This window comes from Nipponia nippon, unplaced genomic scaffold (genome assembly GCF_047370975.1).
Source record: "Nipponia nippon isolate SJK-2023a ecotype South Korea unplaced genomic scaffold, ASM4737097v1 scaffold_13, whole genome shotgun sequence".
NCBI classification, from domain to species: domain Eukaryota; kingdom Metazoa; phylum Chordata; class Aves; order Pelecaniformes; family Threskiornithidae; genus Nipponia; species Nipponia nippon.
The window spans coordinates 9,204,427-9,227,526 of NW_028262324.1; the positions used below are offsets into that span (position 1 = coordinate 9,204,427).

Genomic DNA, 23,100 nt, shown 5'->3' on the forward strand with positions numbered 1-23,100 from the left:
GTGGTTTTACACAGTAACATTATGTTATCAGTTTTGTCCTTTATTCCTTTCCTAACACAGTTTTTTTTTTAATGCTAGCAAGTATGGGCTGATGTTTTCACTAAACTATCATAGCCCAGGATGGCCTCCTGAGAGGCAAGTCTGCTTGGCATTCATCACTACATATGCAAAATTAAGACAGATTTTTCCCCACACATGCACACTTAAACTGCACTGAGTGGTTTGCCATTTTATTGTCTAATCTTGCAGTCTGCCTGCAATCCTTCAGATTTTGCTCCTCTCATTTTTTCATTATCTAATTTATTCAAAATATCCGATACTTGAAATTTCAGCAGCGATACTAGAAAGTTACTTGCTCCTACAACAATTCACATGTTAAAGAAGAGTCAGTAACTTGGAAATCTCTCCCAGTTTCAGAGCTTTATGCATTTGGATAGAAGTTCTGAAGTTAGAAAAATACTACACTTGCATTTTAATACAAGCAGCATGAATTTTTAAAGCTCACACCATTTCAAGAATACCACATCAATTTCAGCATTCCTTTAGGAAAGGGGTGAGCCGCCAGTTTCTGTGCAAAGCACAGAAATTTCTTCCAGCTACAAGACATTCAGACTCGAGTGCACAGATGAAGCAGAGAGGATTCTTTCAGCTGCATACCAATATTCATAGAATCACAGAATGCTTTGGGATGGAAGGATATTAAGATACTGTGTTGCTGTTCTTGGTCTTTTTGTCACCTTCCCATAGCTACACAGCCAAGTATGAAAAGTATTGAACCATACAAAGGAAACTAGTCACGCATATATGAAGGAAGGTACAGAAGTCATATGACTGGCCCCGAGACCAGCAGTCACCAAAGCCCTGCACAAAAGGGCTAAACAAAACTCAAGTCTTTTGTCGCTAGGTAAATGTTTACAAGGGCTGCCAAGGCATTAGATATGGGAGAAAACATTTGCAAGTGGAATGGGTTCAAGTTAAAACTTTAATACAGAGCGTTACACCAGTTACTTACAATAACAGTGAAAACCTCCACATCACCAGGAGCACTTGCCAAAGGTGACGGAGGATGAGGAACCATCTCCCAGGCCTCATAACCTACACTTTACTATGAGCAGCGCTCAGGCAAGCGATACAACGCAAGATTCATTATTTGTGGCTACTGTAGGAATAAGCACATCACAGGTTAGTCAACAGGGCTGAAGGACAAATGTTTTGAACCCTTGCATACTTTCCATGTGCAGAGATTTGCTCCAGAGAAGGGAGCAGAGCAAGCACATGTTTAAGACTGCTATGAAAACAGAGCCCACTGAGCTGCCCCAGAGGAAGGAGGAAAAGAAGAAAAAAAAAAAAGGGGAAGCCCATCTACTTTCACACTTGAGAATGACACATTCTTCCTCATTTTTACTTATCTGACAAAGTAATTGAGAAAAAAACATTTTGTTTCTATATCCATTTATTATTCCAGTCTGTAAAAATATAAGACTAATATACAACTACATCTAGCTTGATTTTGTAAAATCAATCTTCATTCAGTGAGATACCAATGTACATTATACATTAAAGTTGTAAGAAAAATACTGATATTTGACATTTTAAACAAGTTCATTCATGTAAAAATCACATTGCAAGTAAAATTTAATTAGAAAATACATAATAGTCACAAAAATACACATGTTAAAGACAGCTTGTGAGAACATTGTCCTAAATTTAATTCAGCTGTGGAAAAAAAAAAAAAAAAAAAAAAGATTCACAGTTAGGCTTGACTTATCCAGTACCATAGCAGAACTTCAAAGTAAATGCATCTTAATTCTATTAAGAATTTGTTCCTTTTCCTATTAAGGTGCACTTAAATCTCCCAGTTGCAAGTAAGGAATGACTTGTCCCCCCACTGTGCATGTACACAACATATAACACTAGTCAAAAGAATTTTAGTTTTCCATTCCATTTTGAAATAATTTGGGTATTTATAAATTAATTTATAAAATCTAGATTGAAAATACAATTTACATATACAGGATACTTAATACACAAAGATTACATTAATAGCAGCGTAATATTGTCAATCATGCATAGCATCCTCACTATCACTTCTGGATTTTTTCTTTTTTTAGCTAAAGATAAAATCTATATAAAACAGTCAAGCCTTTAAGTATTTTCTTCCAAGGAGAAAACTGTAAAGATGTTAAAAATTTAGGAGGTAGTGAATGAAAGGCTAACAATATCAGCATATTTTAAAAAACCTTATACTGAACCCCAGTGCCATTTATATTAAGTTTAGCCACTCTTAATCAACCGTTGATCATCCTGAAGTAACAATTTAAAAATATTTTGTAATTAACAGTGTATGCATTAGTAAGATACGGAAGAACTTTAGAAACTTTATGGTAACTGCAGCATTAAGCAATTACATGCTGTGCAGTCTGTCATTATAACTGTAAATACACACTTTAAAAAAAAACCATTTTTAGGTTTATTCTTTAATGTTTTTATCAAGTCCCAAATGCTTAGTTGTACTACATGTTACCAAATTTCTGTAAAACAGAACATGATGTGCGTCAAGAAGAATATTATCTCACATTTAGATTCATCAGTTTGCAGGAAAGGTCCTAAGAGATGACTTCTCATGCAATTTAGAGAAGGACCCTAGTTAAATTTCTACAAGTCCTTAATACTGGCATATATATTCAAAATATCCATGCATCTGTTATAAGTACAGATTAGGTAACACAGAGTTTGGCAGCACACTAACCTCGGGTGTTTGTACCTAAGCAGTAAGTTACCTTGCAACACTGGCATTCTCGCACTCAACCCTCCTGTGTAAGTTAACAGCTCAAAGCCATTATCCAAGCTGCAAAATACTAACGGACCACATTAGACCCATAATGTATTTCCACTGAATGAAAACACCTGCTTTAAGTGCACTACCAGTTCATTTTCTGTATCTGTGGACCTCATTTCTTATCCAAGTGCCTTTATTCCTTTGATTATTCACAATACATTCAAGTAAACAAAAGGCACGGAAGTGCAAACTAGCATAATAAATGAAAGTCACCTTCCACTGATGATTTCATACAGGAAGGAAAGTCTTTTGATAAAGGAAAAAAGAGACATTTTAAAGTAAACAATCTTCCTTAAATAAAGGAAGTGTAGAGCAGCACTGACAGAAAACATGTCTATTTAAAATCACACGTTGCAGAATGAATATGTCTTTTCCTCATTTCACACTAAGTGGATGTAGTTTCTTCATTTTTAATAATTATTAGCGAAATAAGTAAAACACCTCAAAATTCTTGCTCATGTTGGAAAAGATTGCAGGGCCTCCCCATATGCACAGTGAAGAAACCATAAATAAATCCAACAAAGCAGAGCTCTAACCTGTATTTGCAGAGTGCCACTGTCTTATGCCAACTCTCCATAAATCAAAAAGGGCATGAATACAACCTTTCTTGACATCCGAGACTTGAACTCCAATGGTATTGAAGGCTCAAATATACTACTGCTCATGAGATATGAATTTAAAATTTGCATTTAGTAAAATTAAACAGCAGTAATAACAGAAGCAATTTTGGTTACATCATTACAAAAATCTTAAACAAATAGAGTTTTAGCCTCTGATATCGTACAAAGACTTTTACAGATGCCTTACCATTAAACTTACAGTTAGGCTCTTGTTAGTAAAGTTACCAGAGGTAGATGTTTCCCCAAGATAGACTGAGGGAAAAAAGAAAGGGGTTAGTGTTAGTCTCCTTTCCCGCTCATCATATCTCCCCACAGGGTAGAACGTGCTTCCAAGAACCTAGGCTACTGGCTCTGGTAAGCACAGTACCACAGTACAGAACTGGTAGCATCCCACTTCCTTCTCAGAGGTTGACATAGACCGCTGGATCCTTGGCGAGAAGTTCCATCCATCCTTCTCCCCAACCCTGTTAGTACCTGTCATCATTTTCCTGCCACAACTTGTGTTCCCAGAGAAGGGTCAGGTTGGGAACTGAGTGCCAAAGTGGTAAAGCAGGAGATACTAAAAGGGGAAAGGGGAAAAAGAACGCTAGCAGCCTCTCCCTGCAGTTCTCCTAGTAAGTTTGCAGCTGATTACACACATACTTATGCACTTGCAGTATCAGGATTTGTCATCAGTATTTTGTTTTACATATAGCAACTTTGTAATATTCAAAACATCCAGCCAGCGGTACACAGAAAGATCAGCATTTACAGTTTAGTTCATTATAATGAATAATTTAATATCACATGGCTTAAGCAAGTTCTATTAAAGCCTCATTCTGATTTAAAACGTCTTTTTAATCGAGGGATTTAATTTAAGCTGTTCTAACTTGTTTAGGTTTGAAGAAAGTAACTTTTTACATAATTCAGACTCACTACAGCAAACCTTTCCTAGTAGAAATCTTTACAGCTTCTACTAGGACTGCGATTTTAACATAGATTTCGTTATGTTATTTCCATAGCATTAAGTTTACACTTGATTTCTTTGAAATTTACTGGGATTAGCAACTAAATCCAATGTCATCCTTAAATATTGCAAACTAAAATGACAAAAGGTCTTTGATACATAAGTGTTAAGACTTTCACATTTGAATTTCAAAACCATAGTCATTAAAAGTAAGCTTACCTGGCCATTCAAAACAGTAAAGGTGCACGACTAATGAGCCTGTGGTTGCACATTCACTTACAAGGGAACAGTCAACTTCAGAAGCTCCCGCCTTCAAATCCTGACTGTTATCAAGTTGCTGACCACTATCAATACCCCCGTTGCTCAACGTGTCAGTCGGGGAACTAGACCAACCAAGAACAACTCTTCCCACCCCACCTCCTGCTTATTTTTCAGTTTCCTCATACACAGAGGCACACAAACAGCTCTACCAGCTGAACAGCAATCCAGAACAGGAATGAAGTGGCTAAAGCAGCTCCATCATACGTAAGCAGCACTTCAGATGAACATGAAACCACAGTACATTAGTCAACCTCACACAATAATGGAAGTTTACTTCTATAGAACCAGTAGTATTCCGTACAAAAAAAAAAAAAAGTACTTTTAAAAGAAAGCTCACAGCCATCTCTTAGCTATCCTTCATTTTCAATTTAAATTTTCCTCATCCAATTTCAGTCATTTACCAATTATCTTCCGCCTTTGTGAAGTATTTACACTGAAGTGCAGAATTAACTGAAGTTAGTCAACTCACATAATTTTGAACTTCTTGTATTTACTTTTTTCCCTCCTTTTAATCTAACTGCAGTGCTTGGTAGATGGAGAGGTATAAAATGTATTACGTATTAGGCCAAATCAAAACACGCATGGCATCCTTACTTAATACAAAGTACACCAATGTAGTTTCATAGTGTTATTATAGTTCCATCTTCTTCTAATGACTTATGATTTGGATCTTGTACTTCATATTCCATGCTAATGCTGCCCGCTGAATGATTCAAGTTCATCTCACTGGAAGGAAGGAATCCATTTTGCGTTGAGTCATGAAGGAGTTCAATTTGTGTCAATGATTCTAGGCTTTCACTGGTAGGTTCAGCTTTTGGAATCTGCTGTGGCTCGCCACTATCTTCAATAATAATGTCCTCTTCATCGCTTTCCTCTTCTCCTTGCAAGAAATTTGCTAAAATATTTGGCGTGCTGCTTGGAAGGCTAGATTCAGTAGACTGACCGGAGCTGCCAGAAGTCCGACTGTTCCTCACAACATTATTTCTCTGGTTTGCTGGTCTTACTGTAATGATCAGGTTACGGCTGTTTGCAATCATCATGTCTGTAACCTGATCAAGGCTTTTTCCTGAAACCTCTATTCCATTCACCTCTAGTACTTCATCATTGACAGCCAGTAAGCCTGTGCTTTGAGCCAGACCTCCAGGGACAAGCCTAGATATGAAAATCCCCGGAACTTTCTCTAATCCATGTGGCGTTACTCTGACGCTAGAGCCATCTCGTATATAGAATCCAAGGGGTTTGTCAGTTCCGTATTTGTAAAGTCGTACCCTGCGATGGGTTTCTGGAAGAATATCTACATCTATAATAGAAGACACTGGTCTGAAGTCTTGTGGCATGCTAATGACAATGTGTGGCTTCTTCTTGTGATTATCCGGACGTAACACATTTGATAAGACATTTTTCTTCCTTGTCATAGTGTCCGTACCAAAGGCACTGTAGTCTGCATCTTCTGTAAGACATAGCACATTGATAATTAGATCACTTTATATGTGGTCCATATCACATTGCTATCATGTTTTAGGTTAGCAGAATGAAATATCTAATCTAGAAGGTTTCTGGCTTGCTGGAGTAGAAACATTTCTCTCTACACATGAAACAAGAGCTTTAATGTTATGAGATTAATCAAAGTTCGTAATACTTTTGGTGTACTACTACCAAAGGAAAGACAGCACACAAAAAAATTGAAGTTAGCAGCAGTAGAGACAAAGAACTATATTCTAGCTGCTTGAGAAAAAGGTTAGAATGGAAAGAGTATGTTCCTAGAAACATTTTGATTTTATTCAGAGTAATTCCACTTGTTAGTTTTCTCTCCTCAGGTTTCAGATCATTGGAAAAGAAAGAATGAAAAAGGGAAAGCAGCCAGTGTGCCTATTATTGCCTAGTCCCTGGAAGCTAGCCAAGTGACCTGGATTCAAACTCCAGAAAGCTTATTCCATTCTGCACTCTCTTCCCTGCCCCCATGCACTGTAGGTAAAATGGCTGTGGAGCAGAAACAAAGAGATCTTGCACACAAATACTTCAAGCAAAGCTGTTCATACAAGCAATGCTGTAACTGCCACAATTTGATACAGAAGCATGCAAATGGCTTAGAATTTAAAAAAGAAAACATATGCAAGTCATACAAACACTTTTAGCGGAAAAGAAAGTATGTTCTGCAGAAGCAATTCTGATGTCTGAAATGCCTATTTACCAAAGGAAGCTTCCATTTTTGTTTTTAATATGCTGTAACTCTTCAAAAACAATGAACCAAAACACATTCAGATCTGAGTTTCTTTGGATCAACACTTGTATTTTTGCAATGTTGCACAGATTTTTTTTCTCCTGCAGTGGATAAAAAAAATAATCAAGAAGAATTGGTTTGCACTAACCCTGGGACTCAGAGAAGTTGGAATTTCTTTGTATTATCACATTAAGATGCCATTGGTACAGCCAAGAAAGTACAAGAATTGCTATACATTTTAATCTGTGAACTGAAATAACTATGGAAATGTGATCCTAGTGTGAAATTTCAGGAGAGCTGTCAATTGCTGATGAAAAAAGTACAGTGAGAGTTGGTAAGTCAGAAAACTTTTTTTTTTCTAGGCTAAGATGAAGATACGCAGACATGTACCAGTTATATTTGGACTCTTCAGATGCTTTAAGCAAAACAGAACAGAGAAATTAATTCCAAAGCAATTGTCTAATGCTATTCCAACAGGTAATACTAACCCCTCCCTTCCCCAGACATTAGCACTGCTGAAAACAAGATTTTTTTTAAGAATAAAACGATTGGTCTACTAAGGCAGCCTTGGATTTAGTATTCTAAAAGATAAAGGACAACAGGAAAAGAAACAAATTTAAGTTAGCCCACCAAAAAAAATGTTTATTATAAACTCGTATCTTGCTCGCACACAATAGTAACAAAATAGTTCATCAACATGGTTTAAAAAAATATGTCCTGATGATGGCCTTCATTTACATTTCTTTTTTTTTTGTTTAAAAAAATAATCAGATCTTAAGGAAGGCAAAGGTCTTTGCTAAAGACAGAACATCTTTTGTATTAAAGTAAAATTTACAGATAAAGTTGTTCAACAATTTAATTGACATAAACAGGAATTGTTTCTGAAGACAGCTAAGTCTACACAGCTATACTATACTCTGGAGTCGCTTTTGTGACAAACTCAGTTACTTTGGGAGACCACGGATGCCTCTCTAGAATATTACATCCACCTTGCATAGTTAATTTTTTACTTCTACTGTTTCTCAGATTTGGCCATCTTTTCACCCAGACTGGTGTTTCTGCAAGAGTTAGCAAATGAACAAAGGCAGCACTAACACAAATTGTTCCACACGTGTTACTTTAGCACAGACACTTCATGTGAGAAAGTGCATACTGAGAGCGCCCTAGGGACTTTGCTCTCCCACTTCACCCACTGAGACAAAAATCTGCTTCCCTCTCTCCTTAGGATCAGCAGGTAAAAACGAAGCTAAATCAAGGAGTGGGCTAGCAAGAACAGTATGAAATTTAACAAAGACAATGACAAAGTCCTGCACCTGGGATGAGATAAGCAAAGAGCCCAGTACAGGCTGTTATCAGCATGGCTGGGGAGCAGCCCGCTGAAAGGGACCTGGGGGTCCTGGGGGACAAGCTGAGCGCGACTCAGCAGCGCGCTGCTGCAGCAAAGGCAAACGGGATCCTTGGGCTGCACCCGCAGGGGCATTACTCGCACAGACAGATGTGATCGACCCACTACTCCGCACTTGTCAGGCTGCACTTGGAGTACTGTGTCCAGTTCTGGTCCCCACAATTCAAGAAAGACATAGACAGGCTGGAGAAGGTCCAAAGGAAGGCCACGAAGATAATCAAAGGGCTGGAGAACCTGCCCTATGAGGAAAGGCTGAAGGAGTTAAGTCTTTTCTCTCTGGAGAAGAAAAGGCTCGGGGGAACCTCACTACAGTATTTCAGTACTTAAAGGGTGGCTGCCAAGAGGACAAAGAGACATGGAGAAGATTGGGCAATGGGTACAAGTGGCACTGGGAAAGGTTTCATCTCAATATAAAGTTTGGGGGTTTTTGGTTGGTTTTGGGTGGTTTTTTTTTTTGTGGTTTTGGTTGTCTTGTGGTGTGGGGTTTTTTTTTTTTTCTTCAGTGAGAACAATCACTAGAACAGCCTCCACAGGGACGCAGTGGAGTCCCCATCACTAGAGGTTTTCAAGATGCAATTGAACAGGGTGCTAGATAATATCGTCATAGGCTCCCTTTCCTATAAAAGGCTGGCCCAGATGATGTTTCAAGGACTTCTAACTTAGGCTGTTCTATGATTCTATGAATTGTACAGGAAGAGTAGGAAAGTAGAAGCAAAGAGACGAACCTACACGAGCTATGCTTGAGAACATTAGATGATTGTGAACACAGGAAATAATTTTTAGTTTCTTTGGGAGTCTGAAAGGTTCTCTCAGAAAAGCATGGAATTACTATTGTTCTTCTGCAAGAGACGTTAAGGAGAAAAAAAAATTGTAATTTAAGGTTAAATTAAAATAACATTAGATCTCAACATCAAGCAAGAAGGCTTTAGAAGTAGCCTAAAATCTGTTCTTCAGATGCCGAAGAGTGTTAAGGCAGTTGTGTTGAAGAGTGGGTTGATTAAAAAACAATCCAACCTCTCAAACAAAAGCATATAATAGGTGGACTATGTCTGAAGTGTAAAACACCTCCAAAAATGCAAAGTTACCATTTTCTCTGTAAAATGCATTTTGGGATATCTAACTGACTGAAGATCAGCCATTAAAAATCCTGTACTCCATTGCTGAAAACTAACATACTGATTTTTCAGACAACATGGAACAATTCTTTTAATGTTTGCTTAAAATTTATGATCAAAGAAAAAAGTGTGAGAAGTTTTTGCCCTTATCTCTGACAACCCATCCAACCAGTTTCACGTTAGACATCTGGTTGTTACATTGGGAGGATTTTTGCAATTCAATGAGTTGCAATAGCTTTTCTTTTTTCTTTGGAACTACAATTGCTTACAAAACAACTTGGAAAGGGCAATTGTGAAATAAGATATTAGACAGAAGGGTCTTGTTTGCAGTATCTTTTACTGCTAAATACAAAGTAACATAATGACAGCAAGAAAGTGATAATATAGGTGAAGATTTTAGATAAACAAAAGACAATGGTGGCTTGAATATTAGAATTAAGAGAATGTTAATGAGTGCCAAGGTTATTTTTTAGGTCATGGATTTCCCTCTCCCCCAACAGCAGCTGGTATGCATCTTACTGATCTCAAAAACTACATGAAAACTTTTTTGTGCGGTGCACGTCTAAGTAGTATGGATCTCTAACTCTGGTTTTAAGGCTGCACAATCAACAGAAAATTCTCAAGACTAGAGAAAAATATTCCAAGGACCAGAGAGACATTGCATGGACAAGATATGTCATTTTGCCTCATTTCAAAAGCTTCGCTTCTTTTTGGTTTGGTGACACATGTTTCTAGGTATTTAACACCACATTGCTCCAGAAGAGCTCTGTTCTTTGGGAAGTTCTCCAAAGAGCCAATGAGTAAGTTGGAAGCATTTCAACTGATTAGTTCCATATTGTTCATACCTTAAGCCATATTATGCCTTTTTTTTTTTTAGAGTAAGCTCATCTAAAGAAAACAGGAATATTGCACATGCACAATTTATTCGTGCTAGAGTGCAAGCTGCTGATGAAAACTGTAGGATATAGGGACTAACACATTGGTACCAGTGAAGCACTGGGTTTCTACTGCTTTTAGTGTAAGAGTTGGTTTAGAAACAGTATACGGGAAAACAACGTATCAAAACATTGACAGTATTGATTTTCTTGCAAGTGCTCTTCCACATGCACTGCAGCACTAAAAGATATTCAGTTTTTGAGTTTTTCTCCTTAAATTCAAAGTGCACAAATTCAGATTCTTGTCAAAGAATCAGACAGCGTATCTGGTATTTTACACATCCTGTCATATCAAATGAATGTGATATTCGACATTCCCAGCTTGCCACAGTGGGCTGTAAGGCTTCTTCACCTTCCTAGCAGGCCACATACCAGGATCCCTCTCCTGCCACTCAGGCCTTCTGAGCCTACATGGTAAGTTTGGCATGTACTAGATATACAAACATACACACATTTATTACATCCAGGAAGTAGATTTATTGGGTCCTGCAAATGATCACAGTAAGTTTGTGCCTTTTACCCAACAGTTAGATCTAGAACTATTCGCAACTTCCTTCCCCAACAAGAAATGAGAGGTCACAAAAACCATCACCCAGCTTGCCTTCCCACAACCATCAGCTGGTGAGGCTTAAAGCTTTTGTCCAAATCAAGATTTTCCACAGTTAGTAGAGAAACATGAAGATAAGTTGCAAAAGGACTGGCTTTGAAAGAAATATTATGTAAATATATCTGTATGTCAAATAACAGATTCAAAAGTGCTTTTTAAACAAAAACTAAGATTAGGAAAACATTTATTAGAAGAGAGATGAACTTTAAAAGTCTCTTTCAGAAGACAAATATACAATGAGAAACCTTAACACTGAGTTGGTGCTTTTAGAAACTTCCTTAAGTTACATGACACATTGTTGAAGTAAAAGCATCCCAAAATTGCAAGCCATACATCAAAACATTTAAGAAACGATACAGCATCGGAGGGTAGTTGTTTTGCATTGTAACTAGTCTTAGTAGTCTAATAATTCAAATCTAGCACAAACCTTAAGATATACAGTTAAAGTTACATAATTTGCGAGAAAAAGAAATAGTGAAGTGTTGATGAAAACTCATCTCCAAATCTCAGCCAAGCAGCATGACTCTGTTTAACCTCTCTTCCACTGCTAAACAAATTTTCTAAAGCGATATTCTCAAGTACAAAGGCATCTTTGTTCTGGCACCTAGCTAATCAGTTTAAAGCTGCAGCAACAAATATTTTGGCATACACCCAAAAGGACAAGGTGTTAACTACAGATAGTGTTAAGGAGACCGTCCACATAGTGCAAGAATGATTTCTCCCCTAGCAGTTTCAAGCTCAAGGTGGCACCAATCCGTATGTACTTATTACATGAAATTTAAAACAAAAGCCCACAAATGCCAAATCTGGTTTCAATTTAACATGGTTCAAGACAGATATGTAAAATGTTTTTCTGATTTATTTGCAAAGCAATGTAGAATTACCCTCAAGAATTAAATTTTCAAAATCCCCAAATCATTAGTACATTTGAATACAGATGCAATCTAGCATTTTTAAATAAGCCCCAACAAATCTTACCTCTTACTTAGTCACAAGTTATAACAAAACATGGTTTTAGGAAACTAACCTATGTTGTTAGAAAGAGGATTCACAAGAGCTAGGATATTCCCTACAGAGTTGTTTAAAAAGCGAATTCCTCTTACTTTTCACCAAAATAAAGCTTCTCAGTGAAAAAGTCTACCTCAAGAGGCACAAATGAATTAACCCTTCAAAGAATCCACTTTTTACCACGTGCATGCAGGAGGTGTATATTGTAATTTAATATCCTGCAAGTGCGCTTTAAGGGCATTATAATGAAATATATCTTCTGTTAAGTTACCATCTCTATTATTCTTGTATTTACAAGGCGAAGTCCCCCACATCAAACAGCCCTTCAGGGTCTGTATGGACTGTGTGTCATCCCTCCCGTTTTATCTTCAGCAAGATTTTTCTCACAGACAGAGCGACTCCCATACATCTGGATTTAATCACGATACATCAGTTTAACCTTTAAATTCCAGATGTCAACAGTACCTGTTGACTGCAGAATGAAATTCCAATAAGCAACTGTTTTCTGCAAACTGATAGCCATTCTTGACTTGTGCAGCATCACGCTCCAGTTTAGATTTAACACTGGAGAGCAGTTTAAAATATTTTAAAGGAATTTAGTTAAATATAATTAGAAGAGTCTAAGGGGAATAATGCAATTTCATTTCCTTGCAGGATTTCTAGGTTTCTTACCCCATTAACCAATACAGATAAATGCTTGGGACAGACAACCTTCTAGTTTTCATAAATTAGGAGTCAAAAATCAAACAGAAGAGAAAGGAGTGCTTACTCTGGCATAACAACATTTCTGAAATTTTGGAGTCACATTATCACAATTGTCACTTATTAACAACATTGCAAAAGCATCCCATTGCTCCCATTTCAATCCCTCAAGGTGCTCCTTGGATGCAATATACTAAAAAGTTAATACTATTTACCCTAGATTTTACTGTAGTCTGCTCATACCTTATGTTAGCTTTCCACAAACTGCATACAGCTTCTAAATAGGTAAGACAGTATAATAAAATTTCATGTCTTTTAAGATAGCAAAAACTTTCTCTCTTCCCCACAGTGGCTTTTTGCCAAAGATCTTAAATTCCCAACTAATATTGCTGGAAATATAGGCAAAGTTCCATTAGAAAACCCACAGAAATTTTCCAGTTTAAGAGAATGTAAGAAAGCCACAAGAAGCCCTGCAGGTGGAAGAGTAACTTGTGTCACTTACTAGGTATAGTTCCAAAGCAGCACAGATCAAAGCTGCCCCATCAATAGCAGGTATTTGTTCAGACATTCGATTTTCAATTTCAGAGGTACAGCCAATAAAGATCTGTGCAACCGGATGAATTGATCACATGTAAACAAACTATGCTGCACAAACTATGACATACCTCCAACTCCTGCGATTCAGCTTTAGTTACAGGCAAATTATCACAAATAAAATACAGAATCAAGTTATTTCCTTGTTTTCCATCAAACAAACCTCTGCTCTATATGGCAAAGATGCTAATGGAATCAAAGCCTCAATTTAATCAACAGAAGGGATCAAAGTGGTCACAACTGATTCAGAACAAAGTACAGTGCTGGACTCGGATGCCAGCCTGGGTTCTTTATTCTCTGAACTCTATAGCCAAAAGACTCTGGTGTCAGAGGGAAGGTGATGACAACTGATACTTTCTACATAGCTTTTCCTGCTAATCGATTCTTGGCATGATAAACTTAAGTGGGTTAATCTTATTTCTAGTTCTGCGCATTATATCAATTCTATTATCAATTCCTCGCACCAGAGTAGTAAGAAATAATTCACAACACTTCAAATAAAGGTACAATGAATAAAGGTATAAGATGTTATAAATATAATGCTAGTAACAGTCAGCATCAAACATGTAACACTAGTAACAATCTAAAAACATATGGTGTTAAAATACAACCTCAATAATCCCAGGCTGACAAAGTGGCTTATCTGTTCTTGTCATATGGCTACTGTAGGAGATTAAATGGAATCATAGACCTTTTCTACCTCTAGGTTCTATTAAAGCAAATAGTTCATTCCTTTGGCAATTCAGGACTGAAAACATAGGCCTCACTAGACTATACGATCCTTAATACAAACAAAGCAAACATTCTGGCAAGCAGCCACCCTGTTTTTGAATATTGTTTGTGTGTCAGGCTGTTGTAGAGCTTGTTCATTTTTTGAAGTGGGAAAGTTGATAAAAGCTTCCGATGCCCAAGTATTTTTCTAAGGAAAATAAGCCTGTCTTAGCAAGAGCCAGAACAGCCAGTGCACATATTTATAAAATAGCTACACAAAAGGCAGTCTGCTATTCGAAGATCAGCTGACTGCCTTATTAGGATAGGAATTGCACATGCATGTGTTCATGTATATACACACACACCATGCATGCACACTCACACCTGTAGGCAAGTAAGCAGAAAACCAACAAGTGCAGAAATCAGGTTTTCTTGGCTTCTTTGGATTAAAACAATTTCAAACCACATCATTAGATTTCTCCCCTCCCCTTCAGTTCCATATACTGAATATGTTCTCCTGGACAAGAACAAATTACAACTTCAGATTTGATTTTTTTTTCCTAATAAACAAAAGCAGACACTAGAAAGAGACAAGCAGAACTTGGTGCCTAGAAGACATGCCATTTTTAAAGGCAAACAAACTAAGCAGCACTCACATTTGAGGTCTGCTAACTGAAATAAGCTTGTCATTTTGAAAGCTTCAGAATGTTTTATTAGGAAAGTGTGATAGGAGTAGCATATTACAAAGTTAGTCTTTAATTTATACTGACATTTAATACTTCATGTAATAAGACTTTCAAGATTCCTTTCCATCCTGTAACAGCCTCTCTTCTTGTCTGATCAAGATCGGAATTTTAAGTGAAAGGCATCCAACATACAGAGCAGAAAACCCTAGAGGTTTGAAGTTTATTTTAATTTGCTTACATAAAACCAGAAAGAAGCATTTGCTAGAGATTTAACTTGACTTTAACCGAACTAAATACAAGCAAAAAAGCACAAAGCATAAATAGGTTGCCCGAGGAAGCTCTTGCAAGAGAGATAAGTTGGGAATACCTTTCATGATCCACAATGATTACGGAATTCAACATGATGAAATAGGACTGAAGGGTTTTTTCCTCCATACGTCACACTTTACTGCAACATGGTATAACTGGATAAACAGATGATTCACAGACTTCAAGTGCACTTACCTTTTCTCTGAATGAAAATCCTGAGCAGAGGATTGGCTGTGGAAACTGCTTTATGATAATTGTCATCATTATTGATAGGCAGCAGGTCTCCATGAATGTCCGTATATCCCACTAGAACGTCAACATTTGGTATCTTGTGCACATGCTGCAATAATCCATAGAACTCCTCAAACTTCCCAGGTTTGGATCTCTCCAGAGAAAATCGTCGAAATTCTGCTCCGAACTACAACGAAATATATCTTACATCATTAATGTGGAAATCTAACATCCTCAAGCAATAGAATGATTTGGATGTTAAGCCAGAAATGTTATGGAATTAAAAGTGCACTAAAAACTACAACTGATAATTTTGAAGTGGCATAAAAAGGTCATTTTAAACTGTGAGGTTTTTTTTCCAAAAGTTGTATTTTTGGTCTTGATAAAACATGTGCATTTGAATATGCAAAAGTTGTTTTCATTGTTCTATTTAGGTCAAGCATTCACTGATATGGTAGCTTAGCGTTAGGGTGACAAACTAGTGCAAGAATAATTGCAGATTCTTACATGCTTATGAAACGGCCATGCTCTGGGTAAGGGACAGAATTCATACCCAGCACTGATGTTGGTGGCTCAAAAAAGATTATGATTAACCTTCTGTGGTATGTGACTACCTGGAACTTTATCGAAGAAATTTCAGTGCACTTTAGAACGGTATGTATAGATTGTTATACAGCTATGGTTAACCTATGCAAGACTGAGTAGTTTTCAGATTCTCAGTTGCTCGGACAAGAAATGAAAAAGCCACTTTGACCTGAAGACTACAAAGAATGGCTGCTGCTTTTCAGTACAAACTATGTGCAGTGAAGCTTTAGTGAGCTGATCTCAAGTCAATTCTGCCCTTACCTAAAGAGAGATATAAAGGAAGCAACCAGCCACTACTCCTTAAGAGCACTCAGAAGATTTGCCTGCACAATCAAGACTCAAAACCTTGACTGCATAGTCTTTTAAAATATGGTTGTGTCCAGGGTATAAAACAGACAAGAATCAGAAGATACGAAAAAAAAAAAATCATTTAATCACTGGCACTGTACTTTCAGGGGTAGCATTTGCATTTAGTCAGCATTTGCATTTAGTCAGTATGATCATTCAACAAAAAAATCCAGCTCCCTAGTCCACTTGTGCTTCAGTCTCTTATATCACCTATAGTACAAACACTTATTAAAAAACAACGCTAGCAATGATTCAGTGTTGGTAGGCATAAGACTAAACTGGGTGCAAATAAAAGAGTAAGCATTTGATGCCGACTAGCCAAATTTTAATTTTAGCAAGCATAACTGGTAAAATGATAGTGTTCTGGCCAGCACAGGCAGGACCCAAAGCAAACAGAATATTGGATAAAGATTACTCCAAAACCTCCATATCAGGCACACAAAACACAAGACAGACGCTAAAAGGAATTAAGAGAGAGCAGCAGCCAGGTTACTAAAAGCAGACCAGCTTGTATAAGACTTAAAAGAGTAATAAACTATTCACTAAAAAATAGAAAACAAACAAAAAGTCAATTGGTGGCTTTTTTTTTTTGTGAATTCTATTGCTGACCTACAGTGAACATAAAGACTTTAAATAACTTCTTCAGCAAGTTTAGTTTTTAGCAGAACAGAAGCGCACATGGAACAAAATATTCCCTGACTGAAAGTTTGAGCCTCACAGTGTCACATACTTGGGTATATGTTACACACAGTAGATGTGAAGGCGCACTTTACCAGGCCTCTACACCAACCTTTACCTCACATTTGATTACAACCTTTTGGAGAACAGAAGCTTTAGAGTTCTCACATACAATCAAAGGAATGAAAATAAGGAGACAAGGACCCCATTGTTAGCACATTAGCACCATGCTAACTCAAACACAGCACAGCAAAACAAGCTCCACCTTCCGACACCCCACCTTCCTCCAAAAGTTTCAAATAAAGGAATTATCTGGGAACATTCCTCTTCTAGAAATACCCCAGTTACAGTAACATTAACTAACAATAAGGCAGAAGGAATGATTCATACGTGCTTACAAGAAAAGCAAAGAAAAGGCTGGAGGAGGAACTCCCATCACATCAGAAGCAGCACACTTAATCCTGACGTCAGTGAAAGACTTTATCCGGTGCCTCTCAAACCTTTCTTCAGCTATGTAAAGTATGAACGCCACAGGAATTGTCCATGCATTGCATCAATTTCAATTGTTTGCTTTCGAAAGACTACGTAGTTTAAACATAATTCAGTAATAAAAGTTTAAAAAGCCAACAACCTCACTCTCAGTTTGGAGTAAGTGTTAAATCCTATTGCAGCAAGCATACACAGGGCCAGATTTTCAAACGTGTGGTTTTATTCTTTCCACGTTGTTTTATACATAGTTGGTGCAAACACCAAGAGACTAATACTCCGGCTATTATTTCCTAACAGTTTGCCATATGCTCAATACTATTATAAAGCAGATAAAAGACAAAAGTAAAACTATGCAATTTCATTGTTTATTTTAACCCCCTAAAATGTGTTCATTTTATGTCAAATGTTGCGCTCTATTCTATTAAATAGGCTGCCCTTACAACTTATAAGTTTAGAGGAGCTAAAAGATTGGAAAAGACTAACTTAAGAAGAGAAGGCTTCTTGCCACCTGAGCTCTTTACAAATGCATGCTGTTACACTGCTAACATCTGGGAAAACCCAGTACAAGCTATGCCAGCATACTAGGAAGTTACTGGAGATACTGACTTAAGTAAGACTTACTTATGAGAGACATCTTTAAGTCCTCTGTAACACCGCATACTGCAAGCCTCCAGCAACGAGAACATGAACTACAGTAACCATATCTGTCTTATCAGTATATTAGATTTCATTCTCAAAAAATATTATTCCAAGTCATAAGGGAGAGGGGGGAAAAAACCCGAATTTTACATCTAGAGGACTATAAGTTTATTTGGGGGCTTTCATACCATCACCAGGAACTCCAGTTTGGGGTATAAAATTTTATTTTCTATGACAAGAAAAAGGGCTAACCGGAATTAATATACTATGAGGATCCGCCAGGGCAAGTTCAGAGCAGTTACCCAAATTGAATAAACTAGAATAACAAAAGGATTTTGCTCATATAACTGCAACTACAGTTGGGCTGCGCTGGCACAGCTTTGTCAGCTGGGGCACGATTATTGATTTGGAATATCTAAATAAAGAGTTTTATATCGCTGATAAGCCTTCAAAGCCTAGACCTCTCCACAGTAATGGCCCCCTCCACCTCCCACACAAGCCTTTCTTCTTTCTATTTAGAATTGCTTATTTTCATACAAGGAAGATGACTCCTATGCTATATTAAATCAAGGTGCTGTTAAATAATGCATTAGCGACAAGTAGTTCTAGGAATGCCTTGAAACCTGCTTCATAATACGCACTTAAGAGACAGTCCCTGTTCATTAGAACTTCTACACTTCTCTGTACAAACACCAAAGGACACATCACACAGGTGACCCCTAGATATATTTTAAATCAAGGAAAACACACAACGGGGGAACAGTAAGCCTAAGTTTTGGGCTGAGGAAACAAGTCTTTTGTTTATAAACACATTGTACCGACTGTTTTCACCTTATAAGAGCACAGATGGAAAAAAAGACTTCACCAACCACGGTAACAGCTATGCTTAACCAGTAGTTGAAATCATGGCTAGCAGGTATTCCTGTGCTTTCTCGCTTTGTCCACATGAAAAGTTAACACTTTAAAGAAATCATCATCATTCAAGCTATAGAGACCAACCATACTTTCTCTAGAAGTGTCAGCACTATAATATTTATCCTTAAAAAAGCCACACAACAAAAGTCCTGACTGCTTCACCTATACTGCTGCTGTAACACTTGATTAGCAGGAAAGGAAGGTGGAGAATACAGACGACAGACTGTAGACTAGTTTAAAAGAAGCCCACAGGAGATTTTTCTACCAATGGAAGAAAATACATTCCCATGTAGGTGCAATTTGCCTAGACAATGAAAAGGAGGTTTTAACTCAAGTTACACACATTTAACTAATAGGTTGACACTCCACCTACTACTGCACATCCAACACTTTTACAATCGTTAACTGCAGAATGACATGTCAACAAAATATTACAAATGTAAACCAGAACAGAAAATGTAATTTCTTTCAGAACATGCAAGTTTTGTCAGCAAGTCTTTGCCTAACCAGCACGTGAAAAATTAACAATAGGAAGAACGGATGCAGATACACCCATGAGAGAATCTGGAGCACTGGGCAAAGCTTTGACAAGAAGAAACTGTTGGTGTAAGCCGTAACACACAGATACACATTTATAAAACAATTGCCAGTGTAAAATCCTCAGATAGCCTCTAAAAGAAGGCAAGCTCTACTTTAAAGTAAGTTAGTCAGGGCTTACCTCATCAAGTAATGCAAGCTATAAGAATATGCTCTAGCCCACCAAAAAAAGAAAAATTCCGAAGCACACAGTCACCAAGTTAAATAAAAAAAAAAAAAGGAGTACAGAAACACTAAGTTAAACAAATGTACTCTTTTTTTAATTCAGACAAAGAACAGGTTTTGGAGTTTGTGAATTATGTGTCTAAACACCTCTTTTGGCCCGGTTATCCCAAACTTTCCCCAAACATCTACTTCTCTGTATGTTTTTTAGTCTATGCTGAAACTAAGGGGCCAACTCCACTAATCTGTTTTGGTTTTTTTGTTTTGTTTTGTTTTTTTTTAAACTCTTCGGAAATACTTATTCTTTCCCCTTGCAGCCAGCGCACCCCCCAAGCCACACCACCACCTAACTCCCATCTCAGCCTCCGAGCAGCCTGAGGAGACCGGGGGGAGCTGGCTGGGGCAGGGACGGGCAGGTGGGGAAGGGGGCCCGCCCCCAGCCGCAGCCCGGGCACCGCCGCCTGTCCGAGCCCGGCGCCCCGAGGGGCGCTCCAGCGACAGCGGGGCCGTGCACCGGCGGACGCCGGCCCCTCGCCCCCGGTGCCACCTCCAGCAGGTGAGTCAGCAGCTCTCCCTGCCCGCCGCCGCTCACCGCCGCCCTTCGCTCACTGCCCCACAGCGACCCTACGACCGGACGCCCCCGCAGGGCAGGGCCAGGCCGGGCCGGGCGGGCTCTTTCCCGCCCCGCCGCCGCCGCCGCCCGCGGCCCGCAGGCGCGGTGGCCGGCACCCACCTTACTCTTCACCTCCATGGTGCCCAGGCCCCGGCTGCCCGCAGCCCCGCGGTGAGGCCGGTTCATGCCGCCGGAGGGTCGGTGTCTCGTCGGTGTCACCTCTTCTCTCCTCTCTCTCCCCCGGGGGCCCCGGGGCGCGCTGCGGGAAGGGGAGAGAGGCAGCAGGGGAAGGCGAGCGGCGCGGCGCCAAGCGAACTGCCCCCGGCAACCGCGGCCGCTCCGCCGGCTGCTGCCGCCGCGACGCCTCCGCCCTCAGAGCGGGGAGGGGGCGGGGCGGCGGCGGCTCCTGGCACCTGCCGAGCCAGCGGCCAGCCGCGCGGGCGGGGCGGGGCCAGCGCGCGGCGCTGCCGCCACAGCGCCTGCGCCGCCGGGAGGGAGGGGCCGCGCACCTGCCGCCGGCGAGCATGCGCAGTCGGCGGTTGGCGACGGGGGCGCGCACCTGCGCCGGGCGCGGCGGGGCTCCAAGATGGAGGCGCGGGTGAGGAGGAGGAGGAGGAGGGGCCGCTGTGTGATAAGGAAGTCTTTTTTTTTTTTCCCCTTTCTCCTAGGGAGCAGGTGTGGGATGTGCCTCGGCAACCTTTGCCCCGGAGTGGCCGGGTCTGGTGTGTACACACAGGGCTGCGGTGGCTGAAGCGCGGTTCCCCGCCTTCTCCTCAGGCGCCTCAGCGCGTCGCCCTCCTGCGCTGGGGCCGGCCCGGGCTCCGGCTGCGCCCCTCGCCGCGGGGAGCTGCTAGCCCGCCGCTGCGCGCCCTCCCGCAGCGCTGGGGAGGCGGGTCCGGCGCCCGCCTGAGAGGAGCCCCCAGGGCCAGGCTGCCCTGAAGGCGAGTGCCATCAGAACACCTCAGGCTCAGGCATCATGGGATCCTGCGAGTTCAGCACAGAAAGTGCACCGGTGTTAGTTTGTGTATCGACAGGTTACATGAAAAGTCCAGATCGGGCTCAAAGTTTGAGCTCTCTTACTCTCGGGATGCATCTGTACACTCATCCTGGGTGTAAAGATGTTCGTGGAGTTTGTTTTCATTTTAACCACGAATAATATTGCAGGATCTGGTAACATGTCAGAGTGGTTGTCTTAGGTAACCTTGTTTATTGGTTTAATTCTGAGATAAATCAATTCTTTTCGTATAAAGGTCTGCTTAGCTACCCTGAGAGAGGTACTGACAAAACTCCTTAGAGGAGAGACCATAAACACTTTACAATCTGAAGAAAAATGGCTTTTCACCTATATAATTTTACGTGTATTGGCAAGAAGAAAGCATGTAGATTAATCTAGTTTTGTCAACAAATTTTTGAAATATAGGTCTCTCCCTAATCTGTAAACCTGAGAGAAGAGAACTCAGTGTGAGGTATCCCTGTGTAGACGTTATGTAGATGGCTGTGAAGGGAGTTCAGACAACTCCTTGGAGCTGAGGCAAGGTATGAGTGTCTAGTCAGTTCTCAAGTCTCAGTTGGTAATAAGTAATTAAAAAAAAAAAACCACCCAGTGCTGAATCACTTTTAAGTCGGTGCCGTTTTTTGTACAGTTGATCTTACTCCCACCATGCCAAAGGCAAAGAAATTGCAGCTATCACTCGAGCCAAGACAAGTTGTAATTAGTACAGAGGATACAGTTAATTGTTAAGTATAGTTTGCTGTCAGACAGTGTCTAGTCTAATTCAAGTCTTCCCATCCTTTGTTTAGTATGTTTTGGTTTTACGCTGCAGAAGGATACATAGAGAATTCAGTCTGTAAATTTAGATAAAATCTGTGATCCTGGTGTAATAGAAGATAGATTACAGCTGTGTGAGCAAGACTTGGATAAAACCTCTGATTTTGTCACTTTGTAATTACAAAATTGAAAAGAGTTTGGACTGCTTTCCACTTCTGTCTTCTACAGCGTGCTTTGCTTAATGAGGTATAGGAAAGCACAGAGAAGAGTGTGAGTGACAGAAGAGAACAGTGCCTTCTCCAGGTTTTTAAAGCTATTGGTTTGCCTCTCTCCTTTTGGAGAATCATCCTGAAGGTGATTTGTGCTTGAAGCCGTTGTGCAGCTAATTTTATTGCTATAGATTTATGAAGTATCGTCTAAGATAATTTTTTTCTATTGTGCATTCCTAGCATGGTTGGAGTGCCAGGCGGTGGGTGTGGTAGCATGCTTAAGGAGTCAGGGCAAATTCATTTCAAGTCACTGGAACCAACGTAATAAAAAGTATTAATCACTGGCTTGCTTTCATCACAAGGAGCTGATGTATGAGGAAGGAATGTGGTAAACAATTTGATTTCAGATAAAGGTAGAGAGAGAGGCAGGCTTTTTGTGCCAGTTGTAACAGAAGTTTATAGAGCTATTTTAGTCACAAATTCTGTAAAACCTGATTCAGACTTGATCAAGCTATTCATGGCACGTTCAGTTTCAGCTTCTGTGAAGTTGAAAGACAGGTTGGGTTTCCTAATCTCTGGACAGTTGGGGAAGTTTTTGGGAGGTCTTTTTCTTCTTTGTTTGTTTTGGTGTAGAAATTCAGTCACTAAGTCCACCATGGAGAATAGTGAGATTCTACTGTAATACTTCTTTCCCATCTCGAGACTTCCCACTTTTTAAGTGGAATGGTATTCCATACAGCCCTCCTAGGAGCTGAAAGAATACTTCCAAGAATAAGGCATAGAAAATGTCTGCCAGTGTATGTTGACTGTAATTGATGACCCACCTAAACTTTTGTTGTATAATTCA

The 23,100-nt window shown here is 39.6% G+C and overlaps 1 protein-coding gene across 2 annotated transcripts; it reads right to left on the reverse strand.

The window, feature by feature from the left end:
• Nucleotides 1–1,440: 1,440 nt before the first annotated feature.
• PARD6B (par-6 family cell polarity regulator beta) lies at nt 1,441–20,646 on the reverse strand. 2 transcript variants are annotated; one of them, XR_015703098.1, is made up of 4 exons: nt 20,397–20,646; nt 15,215–15,437; nt 4,625–6,176; nt 1,442–3,711 (listed from the first exon to the last, which is right to left on the reverse strand). XR_015703098.1 is itself a non-coding variant. In XM_087750373.1 (3 exons), exons 1-3 carry the CDS (start codon nt 20,460–20,462, stop codon nt 5,347–5,349), a joined length of 1,119 nt encoding a protein of 372 aa, XP_087606499.1. In that variant the 5' UTR covers nt 20,463–20,646; the 3' UTR covers nt 1,441–5,346. The 2 variants fall into 2 exon arrangements, 1 of the variants encoding a protein (XP_087606499.1); XM_087750373.1 differs by having other exon boundaries at nt 1,441–6,176.
• Between the last annotated feature and the right edge of the window lie 2,454 nt (nt 20,647–23,100).